At 36.3% G+C, this 14,577-nt stretch overlaps 1 protein-coding gene and 1 non-coding gene across 2 annotated transcripts in view; both read left to right on the plus strand.

The window, feature by feature from the left end:
- Positions 1-14,577, plus strand: part of LOC123629952 (ankyrin repeat domain-containing protein 26-like) — a 64,258-nt gene that overhangs the window by 3,177 nt on the left and 46,504 nt on the right. The window contains exons 2-6 of the mRNA XM_045539306.1: positions 572-686; positions 849-1,022; positions 4,934-5,040; positions 9,049-9,119; positions 13,879-13,909. Of these exons, the coding sequence (XP_045395262.1) occupies positions 572-686; positions 849-1,022; positions 4,934-5,040; positions 9,049-9,119; positions 13,879-13,909 (498 nt within the window). The remainder of the gene's footprint in view (positions 1-571; positions 687-848; positions 1,023-4,933; positions 5,041-9,048; positions 9,120-13,878; positions 13,910-14,577) is intronic.
- On the plus strand, positions 7,794-7,900 carry LOC123629973. Its single transcript, XR_006732479.1, has one exon. It is a non-coding gene; the product is annotated as a U6 spliceosomal RNA (small nuclear RNA).

A 14,577-nucleotide genomic window follows, 5' to 3' on the forward strand; every position in this document is an offset into this window, starting at 1 on the left:
AGTCTCACTCTGTTGCCCAGGCTACAGTGCCATGGCATCAGCCTAGCTCACAGCAACCTCAAACTCCTGGGCTCAAGCAATCCTGCCTCAGCCTCCTAAGTAGCTGGGATTACAGGCATGTGCCACCATGCCTGGCTAATTTTTTCTATATATTTTTAGTTGTCCAGGTAATTTCTTTCTATTTTTAGTAGAGACAGGGTCTCGCTCTTGCTCAAGCTGGTCTCAAACTCCTGAGCTCAAATGATCCACCTGCCTTGGCCTCCCAGAGTGCTAGGATTACAAGCATGAGCCACTGCGCCTGGTCAATAGCTAATAATTGATAGAGCTTAAAGTAGGATGCAAATCCAAGTTGAACTGACGCCAAAAGCCAATCTCTTTCTAATAGGCTGCTCTTTTATTAATCTAGTGAGGAATAGCAGCTAATAAATATTGTACTTTTTTCACAAGAAAATTAAATATTTGCTTTAAAGGTAGAAGAAAACATGCTGTTTAATATTTATAATTACATGAATCTTTGTATATTTTAAGATAGTGCACTACAATTTCCTAAAAATCTCTCTCACTTTCATAGGACTGCTCTCCATTTGGCCTGTGCCAATGGCCATCCAGAAGTAGTTACTGTCCTGGTGGACAGAAAATGCAAGCTCAATGTCCCCGACAGTGAAAAAAGGACAGCTCTGATTAAGGTATATAGCAGCCACCTTTTGCAGCATGAGATGGATTTCATTTCAATATACACAATAAAAATAAATTTGTTTCATTTAAATGTAACTAGTCGGTGGGATCTTTGGAATGTTTCTTTTGAACTGTTAGAATTTATGATCTATTTCTTGATCTGATACTGATAGGCGGTACAATGCCTGGAAGAGGAGTGTGCCACCATCCTGTTAGAACACGGTGCCGATCCGAATCACAGTGACGTGTATGGCAACACAGCTCTTCACTATGCTGTCTATGGCGACACCCCATCGATCGCAGCAAAGCTCCTTTCACATGGCGCAAATAAAGAAGCCATAAACAAGGTAGAGATCAATGAACTGTATTTGAAAAATATCAAACGTTGACATATGTAACTATCAATTTTCCATATTTGGAAGCTAAAACGTTCCGCGAATGAAAATATTTTGAAATACCTTAATTGTTTTAAAATTTTACTTAAAATGTTTATACATTTAAAGAAGCATTAGAAGATGCAGTTTTCTTTTATACATTCATGGTTAATATTTGTGAAAACCCTGCATTTGTTAAAGGAAAACTTGTTAACTTTTTTTCCAAATAAGTGTTGTGTTTTTTTTGTTTGTTTGTTTTTTCTATTTAGTATAAAACAAGCCAGGGGAGCCAAATTTGCCCTGGAAATATGCTTTATCTTATAATTGAAAACTAAAGCATTATATAATAAATGGAATTCTTGCTGCTGCTGACAAGTTCCTTAGAAATGCAATTTATATCAAAGTGACTAATCTCTAATTGGCAAGTCATAAGAGAAAGAAATGGAAAGGGAAAAAGAGAACAGTCAGAAATATGCTGGCCATTTGGAAATTAGGTAATTTGGGGAAAATACAATGAAGAGTTTTTTGTGTGTTTACTTGTCTGTTTGTTCTTTGTTTATATGTTTAGACAAAGTGCTCTTCAGTTTTACGGAAAGTAATTCTTAGTTTGGGAAAGAGTGTTAGGGAGTTGTAAACTTGCCCAGAAATCAGTGTTAGGAGGACTCTGAGGAAAGCAGATTGGCAGTGAATAGGTGGTGAGGGTGTGGGAAAGACTTGAGAAGAGGGAAGAATATCCTGCTCTTGCCCAAACAGCCACTTATCCTCCTCTTGCAGAAACAGCCACTTCGACAAGACTCTACTAGAATTTCTTGTTGGGAAGGTGGAAGGTACAAAACTTATAAATAGCAAAATCAAGTTGCATTTTGAGTTTCTTAGTCCCTGTTCTAACCCTGTGCAGCAAGACTAAATGGAGTTTTCAGCAAATGACTCCATCTCTCACTATTTCCTGTTTGGGGCCAGATCTCCAAGTGATAAAGGGCCTTGGCCATGTGAGAGAGACAGGACACTGAAGTGACTGCCTGCTCTGCTAGTGCTCAGCTAGAGCTGTGTCACAGTGACCGGGGAACATTTTTTAACAATCTAGAAGTCTAGGCTCAGCCCTGCAGATTTTAATTTAGTAAATCTAAGAAGGCCTGGATATGTATATTGAAACAGATTTCCTCAAAGCTGGGTGCAGAAGCGTGTGCTTGTTGTCCCAGCTACCCTGGAGGGTTGAGGCAGGAGGATCACTTGAGCCCAGGAGTCTGAGTCCACCTGTGCAACATAGTCAGACCCTCTCTCTAGCCAATAAAAATACTTTTCTTGAGATTCTGATGCATTCCTACTTAACAACCACTGAATAAATAAATATAATATAGAAATTCCCATGTTTCAAAAACATAAGAAATCTCCAGAAGAATTGGAGTTTGATAGATGCTACTTCCTTCAAATCTCTCCTTTCTAATAATATTAGCCTGACTTTATCTGCCTCTCTCTAGCTCTGTGGTTGAGCAGTTCCAAAGAATATTATTGGCAACATCTATCAGCTTATGGAATAACACCCGTTTCCTGCTGTTTAGCAATCATTCACTGCCAGTCAGAGGGTCTTTAGAAATCTGCTTATGGACAGTCTTTCAATAAGTAGTAACGGGCCCTTTTGGGATTTCACATTTCTTTGTTATCATTCAGGGGATTAGTTCAACAAATGTTTACTACAAGCAAGGCGTTCTCAATTAGCACAGTAGCAAATCTTGAATCTTTTATTCAGGTACAGCTGTATTATGGACTATCTCAGTATGTCTGTTAAGTTCATACAGCTTTGACGTAATGAGGATGGCAGTTTTAAACACTTAAAAGCATGAAGTTTCCAAGAACATAGAGAGGAATTCTTTTAATAATTTAGTTTTAGCAGTCCTATGAACTAGTTAACAATTTGGGTAACAATCTGGGAAAAATAAACACAAGTAGATAGTAAACGAATAGATGTTTGAAAAATTCTTGTTGTGGGTACTATAAATCTTAATAGCAATTTTTATTCCATATTGGGGCTTGATATTTTGGCAAAACCTATGACACTAAAGAAAACAAAGATTTCACATGCAAGTACTTGCTTTATACATGACTATTTGGAAACATCATTAGTGAATTTTAGAACATGAGACTATAGTCAAAATGCAGCCCATAAGTAGGTTTACTTTGCCTCGATAAATTGAGTCTGCATGTAAAATTTGGGAGACATGCAGGAACCTGGGTTTCAGGCTTCCCTAAAGAGTCAAGCCTATTGTCCCTTGAGCTCATATGTTTGCTGTGCTGTGCAGAATCTTCCCCCTTTATACAAGGTGTATGTTCTCCAGTTTGCTGCTGTGCCTATCTAGGTATTTCACAGGCTCAGGACATCTACTTGCCTACCTAAGCACTTGAGAGGACAAAGCTTGTTTTTTAGTATTTTTTGAAATAATTTCAAGGTTTTCAAGACAGTTTATACTTGTTTAGAATGTATGTCATCTATATTATAATATACATTTATCCATTAGTAATATGGTTGGATTTTAGAATATAGAAATTTTTTTAAAAAATCAATTTTTTATTATATATACCATAAAAAATCATCTTCGTATTGGAATACCTATAAGCTTTTTAGGTTACCCATGGTGAGAACACTGAATCCTAACCACTAGACCACCAGGGAACTTTACCCATGGTTATAGTTGGCTAGGCTGTGTGTAATGAAGACAGCATTATATCTTTCTCCTCAGCATAAACTCTATAAAATGCAAATGATTTAGTGGCTTCCATTGTGCTAGCAATAATCCATATAGATCAGTATTAGAACTCTAATTGATAAGCCATTATATTTTTATTTCTGATTTATATTTTGCATGAAGTAAAAACCAACTGGAGTACCAATTAAAATAGAAATCAGAATACAAGTGGATTAAAATAAAGCAGATAGGCATTAGCATCTCAGGATCATCAGGATAATTGAGGAAAAAAATCATAGTGAGCCTTCTAATAACTAAGATAAAAATCTGTCACCTTGTCACAGGAGAAACAACATGGACCATGAAATAATGAGTTGAAATTCATTTGAAACCTCTCTCTTTTATTCAGAGCCCATTTCCTTACTGACCCTTTGGAGAAGGAGTACCTGACATTGGTACCCTGGGGTCCTACGCTACTGTTAGAAGAGAATCACAGGAGTTTGTATCACCTGGAGGAAACCTCCACATTCACTGGAAAGTTCTTAAAACTGTATCTCTAAAGATTTAATTCTTCACATGTTGTTTACCAAAAAAACTAAATAATAATAATACTTGTCAAATAGAGATCAGGCAAAGCTTGAGAGATTTCTTTAATACTGGACATATGATGCACAGTTTTGCACTACTTCTCTAGCCTGGATGGTCATGGAATCTTCCTTTTGGGATACAGTGTTTAACTTATGGTATCTAAATACTCTTTGGAATATCATGTAAAAAACGTTGCTGTAGGTACAATAATTGATATTAATTCAATAAAAATGCTTGAAGCATTTACTACTACATCTTAGGGTTTGGGAATATGGAGATAAAAGATACAGCCCCTGCCCCCAAGAAGCTCTTGGTTTAGATGGAAAACAATAAATTAAGTACAGCATATCATGGTAAATGTTGTGATAGAAACAAAGATTCTTAGAACCCAGAAACGTTTGAAATGAGTTTTGGAGATGGCAGGAGTTAGCCTGGAGAGGCAGAGGAGGGGAGTTTCTAAGGGAAGGAGCAGAACAGATGGGTGAGTGGATGAAACTACCTTTCATTTACTTTCTGTATGATACATTTAAGTTCATAGGCTCTTACATCAAATGTTCAGTTCAGTTGAGAAATATGAAATTTTTTGAATGATAAATTGATTTTTCTGTATTACAGGATCACCTCACTCCACTTCTACTTGCTGTAAGTGGAACTAAAGAGGAAATGGTAGAATTTTTGATACAGAAGAATGCAGATATAAATGCAGTAGATAAAATGAACAGGTATAGTATTTAGTGCTTTTTTTAAAAAAATGTGAATGTTATTTTAGGGTAGTAAGAGTCACTCAAGTCAGAATTATTAAATGAATGAGAAGATTAACATAATTGTTGAGAGGATAGAGTGACAAATATCAACACAAATCATCAGTTAGGTAGAAAAGCAATTATTTGGACTGGGGAACCTAAAGAACAATATGCAGTAGGATTCATCATCTCTTATGATACTGACTGATATTTGTTATTTGTAATCTGATGTTTTTGATCATGTCATCTTATATCACCTAAAGAGGTTTCATATTAGTTTTACTGAAGTGTGGACTTTAACTTTTAGATCACTTTATGACTCAATATGGAACTTCTTAATCCTTTTATAGTATTTTTTTAACTTCTTCTTATAGAATTTCCTTCAAAAATGGTATATGAAACATAAATAGAAGTTGAAAATCATTTTTTCTTTGGGACGACTCTTTTGCCTTAAGTGCTTTCTTTGAAAAATATTGATGTTAGGTGATCTGTAAAGGATTATTAATTGCTATAACTAGATACTGTGGGTTCATCAGTTGTTTTCCTTTTTCATTTCTAATGTATTTTGATTTTTTCTTTTTAATTGTTATGAAAATGAGAGAAAGACCACTTTAAGTGGATAAAATTTTTCTTTAATGAAGATAAGTCATAAGTGGATGATAAAGGGAAGAGACAGCTTTTCATTCACATAAAACCGGGTTTAAATTCTCGCTTTCCCACTTGCTAGGCGTGCGACCTTGGGAAGACCACTTCCCACCAAATGTGTATTCTAATATGAGAAGGAGAATAACACTATGCCCTTCCAGGGTGGTTGTGTACAAGTAAGATTATGTATAGAACATTGAATTCAGTCCCCAGCACGTGCTCATCAACATCATTAACTGAAACTACTATGGCTACTATTTTCACCATTACTACTAATGTTATTGTTTAAGCCTGCAGATAGCTCTTACTTAACTGACCCCTAGTTGACTCTGAATCACAGTCCATTATGTCAAAATAGGGAAGACATGGAGCATACTTCATGCAATGCTTTGCTTACTTTAGATAAGTGATCTCAGCAGAGAATGACCAACTTCTACTATGTCATACCTTAATGACACAAGAAGCTACGTTTTTGTCCCTTCCTTTTAACCTAGGTGTTAATTTACAAAGAGGCACGCTTGAGCACCCAGGATGCTTGTGTCAGTTAGTACATATAAAAGGTTAATTCTATACTGATAGGCAAAATATTCAGCTGGCAATCTATATCAAATTAGCATTTTAAATAACTATTAAAGTTCCCAAGGGTGAGGTTATCTCTTTGTTATTTTAGAACGGCCCTCATGCTTGCTGAACATCATAACTCACCAAGTATACTACACCTTCTTGAGGAAGGTATGGATGTTTTTTCTGAAGATATCTCTGGAAGGACTGTGAAGGATTATGGCACTACTAGTGGTTTTAATACGTAAGTATTTACATTAAAAGACCAGTGAACACTAAATCAAGGTGTAAAATAATTTCAAATTTTATATCTTATACATCAGGTGAGATTTCATAGTGTGTTTCAGGTAGTGTTGGAATGGCAGTGAATTAGTCGAATTCATCAGCCAGAAATCAAACAAAAGGCTAAACGAGTTAGAAGTAGTAATGGGTACAGAATTCATCATCTCGAGACTTTCAAGAAACCTTTATCATTAGGGATGGTATCAGCATCATCCATTTCATTTGAAGAATAACTCGTGCATGAGATAATATGCCACATGTTTGATCCTTCTAATTAGTTATTTGGGTCTTGAAATGTCTACTTAACAGAAAATGTTGTAGTGTCTTCTGGGGGCTATTTCCTATAGCCTCCTCCTTGAACTTTTCAGGAAATGGAATGGTTCTCTAAATGCAAAGAAGACAGTTGTTTTTACAAGTCTGAGAGAGGGGAATGAAAGGACACTTCAATCATTCTGTTGTTTCATTTATTCTGTTATTCCATTTGACACTGGTCTTGCTGTCTGGAAATGATTGACCTTTGCAGATTCAGATCCCTCAGTCTTCATATGGTGATCCATATTTAGACTTCAAGGCTACATACACATTTTTTGAGTTCGTGCACATATGCTCAACCATTGTTCCTAAATCACCAGTACCCTGCTCTGGCAGCTGGGCCTCCTAGCTACAGCCACAAACATAGTGAGCAAAAGGGCCCTCCCTCCACACTCCAAACCTTATGTGGAGCTCTCATCTCAGCCTAGACTTAGCCTAGGTCTTTATGGTAAGTTATCCTTTGATGCCCCTGATTGTCTTCCCTCTAGCAAATAGTTGAGATTGTTCTAAACTGTCAGAGAGTTTCAAATATCATTGTAGGAAGATATTAGAACTTCCTTTTTTCTTTGCTACAAATTTGTATGCCAAGGCTCCTTTTGCCTCTGTTTAGTGCCTTTTTTTAAGTATTGGAAAGTCACATTTCATCCTTCTGCAGAGTAATGGTCACCAACTTGTAGCTGGTCTCTCAAGTGATCTGTTTTCCATAACAATGAAAATCTCCCAAGCTACTTGGACCTGTACCTGAGGTTTCTTAAATTCTTTCAAATTCTATCTCTTAGGGAAACCATTCATCAGAATTCTCTGAGCTAAAAGTAGGTTAATTGTTTGGCTCTTCTGTTGATACAATACATACATACATACATACAGGAGGTTGATTGGATTTAACAGGGCCAAACCTCATCCCTGACTCATCAGTGTCCATATAGGGCTTTGAGCTTGCTTCATCAGCACATACATGAAAATTGAAAGAATATAGAGAAGATTACCATGGTCCGTGCCCAAGGATGACATGAAAATTTATGAAGCATTCCATATTCTGTGCAGTCCTGTGAACATCATTTGACTGTTTGCTGACTAGCTCAGAGGAAACAGTGTATGTCAAAGCAAAACAGGTGTGACTCAATATTAAGATTGTGAGTTTCACTAACAAGAAAATTGTGTAAAGTGATGTATGAAATGACAGTGGAGTTGAGTGTTGAGCAACATGTATAATGTCATATGCAAATATGTTGTCGGTACTGATCTCAGACATGAGAAAATATGAACCAGCATCTCCTTCATTGAACTTAGTAAAAATAAAAGTAAGGTTTTGCCTTCCCCATCACTTGGAGGGAACATGGAAATTAAGCATCTTGCTAATGAAGATCTGCTGGTTCAGAGTTTGAGTAGGTAGAGAAGGAATAGTAGCAGTCCAAGGCAGGTCTTGACATTTATTGATTATTCTGCCTTTGGTGTGATTGATTAGCTCAGTAATGGGGGGAGAGTTATGTTATCTAATTTAATGAGATAATATATTAATAAATTTGTCACAAATTATGAAATAACTGAGATACCCTGAATTACAAGCCACAAAGAATAGGAAAACTAATAATCAAAATTAGGACTTAATAACATTTTCTTGAAACTTCAACATTTCATTCAATATTGCAGCCTAGGGAAAAATGCAGAATGGGTTGTATTTGGGATTCTAAAATAATTTCAGCAATTAAATTAAAGAACAAAGTAATCCATTACTTGACTATTTCTTCAAGCATTGTAAAAATGTTATAGTATTAATATTAAATATTTATAAAAATGTCTATTAAGAGTGACACAAGGAAGAAAAATCGTCATGTTTTGAAGACATTGAGCCTAAGACAAGCAACTTTTCCATGAACAAATAGCTGTTGGTCATAGCACCTAAGACTTCTTTTAAGTTCAGGACACTTTTTGTTATGTCAAGCGTACTCTAGTTCGTTGACTGAACTATGCTGCTCACACTTCATGAGGACTTCACCTTAGTTTTGTATTCTTGAAATCAAAGCGTAATAAGTTTGCAGCGCTTACACATTTGAAGTGTGTGGGCTAATTAAAGTTCTGATATTAGCCCTGATTTTGTTGAAATACTCTGAGAATTTCATATATTTGGTAAATGTTTTCATATCAGCATTAAAATAGTAATATTACTTATTACATTTTTATACATAGCATTCACCACCAAATTTCAGAATATAAAGAAGAAAAGATACCTGACGATCTTTCTGAAAACAGCAATCCAGGTGAGACTTCTGATAGTGAATTGCTCTTGGTCGTTCTACCATGGATAAAAAAATAAAGAGTAAGGAAGTTTTGAGCACAAAAGGGGCAGTTAAAAAGTCAATGTGTAAATTGTGTGCATATTTTAAAAATTTGTTTCTTAGTAACCTAGAATTTAGAATTATGTAAGAAGTTAATTGTAGGGAGTTTATAATCACAAACAGTATTGTCTAAAAAAAGCCTTCATTTAATTATGGTCCTTAAAATGCTCTATGATATTTTTGTATAAATAATAAAATAGGTTTTAAAGTTAGTATGTTATATGTTTCCTCTGTGGTGACATTATAATCAATTGGATTTCTTATTAAAATGAGTTATTTATATTTTATAATAAATGTTTCTGTCTAGGAAATGAATATTAATTAGAGTTGATCTGAACATTGCAGGGGTTACGGGCACCAATTCCCTGTGTGGTGAAAAATTTGCGTATAACTTCTGGGTCCCCCAAAACTTTACTAACAGCCTACTGTTGAGCAGAAGCCCTACTGTTAACTTAAGCAGTCAGTTAAAACGTTTTGTATATGTATCATATACTGTATTCTTACAATAAAGAAAACTAGAGAAAATAAACCATTATTAAGAAAATCATAAGGAAGAAAAACTATTTACTTTCATAAAGTGGAGGTGGATCATCAGAAAGGTGTTCATTCTCATCGTCTTCACACAAAGTAGGCTGAGGAGGAGGAATAGAAGTTGGTGTTGTTGCTTCTGTGTGGCAGAGGCAGAAGAAAATATGCATATGAGTTGAATATGCATATGAGTTGACCCCTATAGTTCAAATCCTTGTTGTTCAGTGATCAAGGGTATTACATAGTGTTTCCTGTCACTAAGGAAGTAATTATCTTTAATACTGGCAATTCAAAAATAGCTTTCTGGTATGAACAAATAGCAATAAGAACTGTAAAAAGTAGCCAGTGTGCAGTAGTGTCAAAAGAAGATTCATTTTTAAAGATACTGAGTACAAAAGTCAGATATTACTTGTTGAGAAGCACAAATTATCTTACATATTTTTATTCTAACGTGGTCTCATTATTATCGACCTCATCCCAAATAAATTGAAACTGCATGAGATATATTTACTTTGTTAAAACAAGATATATATTCTTCTATCTGCCAGATAGCTATCATGATAACAGTAATTTTATTAGAATAGGATACCCTGTTACCATTAGGCAAAAGATTACCATAGTCAGTATTCCAACAGACTTGCTTTGGGCTCAACAAATTGTAATAAAAGTACACAAACATTTCACAATAGCAAAAATGGTACTATTCTCCCTAGGTGTGACAACTTAAGCACCTGCTAATCTGAAGCGTACGAGACACCTTTAATTTAGTACGTCTTTATGAAAGAGCCTTTATAAGTTAGGTTTTGCAAGTTGCAGTAGACAATGATAGATGTAGTTTCAGTCCTTAGGGTTCTCATAATAAAATAGAGCTGTCCTAGGAAGTAATGTCTGTGGTTTTTCAACAGAATTGTCAAAAATCATTTTCATTCATTTATTTTCTTGACCAGTTGACAAATAACGCTCAAGAGTCTTTTAGGCAATAAGCATTTTTGTTATGTTACCAAATATAAATGTCTAAGAAATACACTCAGAAGCTTTATATTTTTATTGTCATTTTTATTATTTATTACTTTATTCAGTGCTTACTATGTGTCTGATGCCCTCTGTGAGCTCATAACTACCATTTCTAATGTACTTACCATGTTACATATGTGCCAGACAGTTTAAGTCCACGGCAAGGAATTCATGCTTTAAAAAATTGGGTAACATGTCAGGTAAGCATGCCAGGTAGAGCGACAGAAGAATGATGCTTGGCAGAAGGAACAGCTGACAAGATTGCATGTTTGGCAGAAGGATCAGCAAGTGCAAAATCTGAGATGCATGAGTGAACTTTGCAGGGTGTGTGAGCAGTTCAGTTTTCCTTATGCAAAAAGCATAAAATTGTAATGCTTGGGAATGAGATGAACACTTAGCTAAGACAAGATTGTGGAAGACTTTTTAATGCTTCCACACTAAAAAGTAGAAATGGAGAGATCTTATTTTTTTGGCCATGGGAAATTTCTCAGGTTGAATGCATTTGGCTGCAAATAATGGATGACCTAAGGAACAGAGGCTGAAACAATAGGAACCAAGTTGTTTTGGTGGTTCAGTAATGCCACCAGGATCCACTTTGTTGTCCCTCTTTCAAGGGTGCTCTTGGCACTGTTGTGCTTATGGCTCCTTTCCTGGTTGGCTCATTAGCACCAGTTCCAAACACAATGTTCTTACAAGATAGTATCTAAAGGTGGGAAGGGCTGCTTTTCTTCATATGTTTTTTGTAACTCGGGAGAAAAGTGGGAAGGATGCAGTGGTCTCCCTGTAACATTTTATCAGGTGGGTCACACCATATGCTCATTTTTAAATCAGTCACTGGGAAACAGATGTAATTACTGTGATTAGCTTAGAATAATTATTTCTCTTTTTGGAGCCAGGGAGGGGTATTAAGACGATAAATATTGAAATAGAATTGTGTTTCTCCAGCAAGAGACAAGAAGGAATGGCTACTGGGTAGGGAGCCATTAAAGTTTGTTGTAGTGATTCATTGAAGAATATTGAGCAGGGGAGTCTTAAGGTGGGATTTCAGTTTTAGGGCATTTTGTATATGGTCTAAATCAGGCATGGGCAAGCTTTGTCTCTAAAGGATCTAGTATTAAATATTTAAGGCTGTGTTATCGCTTTCACATCTACTCAACCCTGCCATTGTAGTGTGAAAGCAGTCATAGAAAATATGTAAGCAGATGGGCATGACTGTGCTCCAGTAACATTTTGTTTTACAAACCATATGGCATATGCATAGAGAAGAGCAGCAGTTCACCAAGGAAGATGAACACTTTTCTATAAATGTTGAATTTAATGGATATTCATATAGAGTCTTTTTAGTGTTTTCCAGACTCCCAGAAGGAAAGCCGCTCTTCAGAGTAAGTCACATTGTTTTTATGAAGAGTTTTTAGGCACAGTGTGCCGCTCTTTTCACTTAGGGAATGGTGGGAATCCTCTCAAAGCCAATGTCCCGGATCCCAGCCATGAGCCAGCCTTGCAAGCAGGCCTTTCTAAGGATGGCAGTCTCATCCTTGCTGTATAAAATCTGTTCTGCACAGCAGTTACACCCCAACTTAATTTTTAGTGGTTTTAAAATTTTATTTAATAGCAGATAATATAATGATATAGCATAACATGGTAGTTGTTTTAGTTGCATGATCCATATTAAGTTGCAATGCTGTTTACTTTTTTTTTTTTTTTTACTGTTAATGAATGTTTAACAGATATTTGTGCATAAGTTGCTATGGCAATGCAGGCACTTAAAACAGGGGATGTGATATTATGAAATATATATGTGGTCTTTGATTTGGTTTCCTGGCATACAACTCCTAAAATTTTTGTACTCTCCAAAGTGATTATCTTTTTGTGTGTGAAGGATTGACTGATGGCTGGCAGCCACCAGGTAGCTGCAGGATGGAGGCTGGTCATCACAGACCAAGGCATGATTAGGGGGCTGGGACTTCCACCCTACCTCCAACCTCCAGGGAGGAGAGTGGGGCTGAAGATAATGTGATCTTCAATGGCCCATGATTTAATTTGTCATATCTCTGTAATGAAGCTTTCATAAATAGCCAAGGAGTCAGTTCAGAGAGCTTCCAGATAGCTGAATATGTGGAAGCTGTTCTAGGGTGGTGCCCCAGGAGGGTATGGAATTGCTCTACCCCTTCCCCCATACCTTATCATATGCATCTCTTCATCCATATCTTTTGCAACATGTTTGCCTGAGTTCTGTGAGCCATTCTGACAAATTAGTGGAACCCAAAGAGGGTATTACAGGAACCTGGACTTGAATCTGATCATTCAGAAGTTCTGGAGGCCCACATTTGCTACTGGTGTGGGAAAAAGCCAGCCTTGGGAACCGAGCCCCAACCTGTGGGATCTGAAGATAGTGATGGAACTGAATTGGAGGAGTCTCAACAGGCGTCTCCAGCAGAATGAATTGCTTGATTGTTTATGGGGAGCCCCTGCACCACCACCACATTTGGTCAAAGAAGTCCTTTGTGTTGATAAATGCTGTTGTGGTGTGAGAACATATAGCAGCAAGGGGGACTGCTGTATACTCTGTGATTACATCTCCCAGTCTGTTAGTCCAGAAATCATGCTGTTTAAGTTTGACACTGTCTTCTTACAATACTGACTCTGCTAGTGAGACCAGTTTCTGTCACTGTGGTAGGTTTCAGTTGGGATTATGATGATTGTACACAGCGGTTCACCTGTAGGTATCAAATTTTGAAAAATTCCAGTCTCCCTTGCATTTGATAAATCAAAGGAGGGGAGGCAACTGTTACTAATGTATTGATTGCCTACCAATAGTATCAATAATATTAATACTAGTATAGTCCTCAGGTATGACCCCAAAAGAATCCTTTGTAACAAAGCATGAGTCTTTTTCTTATTTTGGTCCAAAATCTAAAACATATACAAAAGTGTGCATTAATTATTTATGTTTTGTGAAGGTGGAGCCTTGCTGTGTCACTCAGGCTGGTCTTATTTCCGAACCCTTCAAAGGATCCTCTTGCCCCAGCCTCTCGAGTAGCTGAACTTATAGGCACATAACACCATGCTCTTGTATGCTTTTAATATTCTATATTTGTCTGTTGTTGATTTAAAAATACTTTGCTTTTTTTTTTAATAGTGGATGGAATTTCTGAAGACTCTACAATCAGGTAGGATTTTGCAGATTTAAAAAAATTGTATGATAACTAAGGGAATGCAGAGAAAATAACCTAACTTTTCAGTGTTCTATTCTGGGCTGCAGACCACATTATGTGCTTAACATTTCATATCTTCTATAGTCATCACAACTGCTTCTCAAAGAATCCATGCTATTACTTTTTACTGATTAAGTAACTGTGGTTCCAAGAAGTTAATTAATTGCTCCATGATCCCATAGTTTGATTATCAGCCTGACTGGCTCCCAAATGTGTTTGCTTGTCCTTTAGCATAGATCAAGAGAAACCTGTGCAGTATTGCATCAAGGTACAGGTACAAATTAGATCAATTTAGAAAGTCAGATTTAGTTATATATTAATTCTCATCAAGAGTTCTTCTTAGAAATCTGGTTATTCCAAGAGCATGTCCTGATGTATTTGAGAATGACAGTGGTCCTTCCTTTTAACATCAAAGGTTTTAGGGCGGATCTCACTTCACTGTGGTTGTAGGACGATAGGTTTTACATAAGCAAGACCAGGCAAGTCCTAGAGAGGAATTGTTTTACTTTAAGTGAAGGTTATCTACATATATGCTATGTTATGTTAATTATTTATCAGCTATTTAGAAGTTCTTTCTAATTGATTTTTCTACTTAATGACTTACCAGTTTAGTTTTCCCATTA

The sequence above is a fragment of the Lemur catta genome, unplaced genomic scaffold (assembly GCF_020740605.2).
Source record: "Lemur catta isolate mLemCat1 unplaced genomic scaffold, mLemCat1.pri scaffold_65_ctg1, whole genome shotgun sequence".
NCBI lineage: Eukaryota > Metazoa > Chordata > Mammalia > Primates > Lemuridae > Lemur > Lemur catta.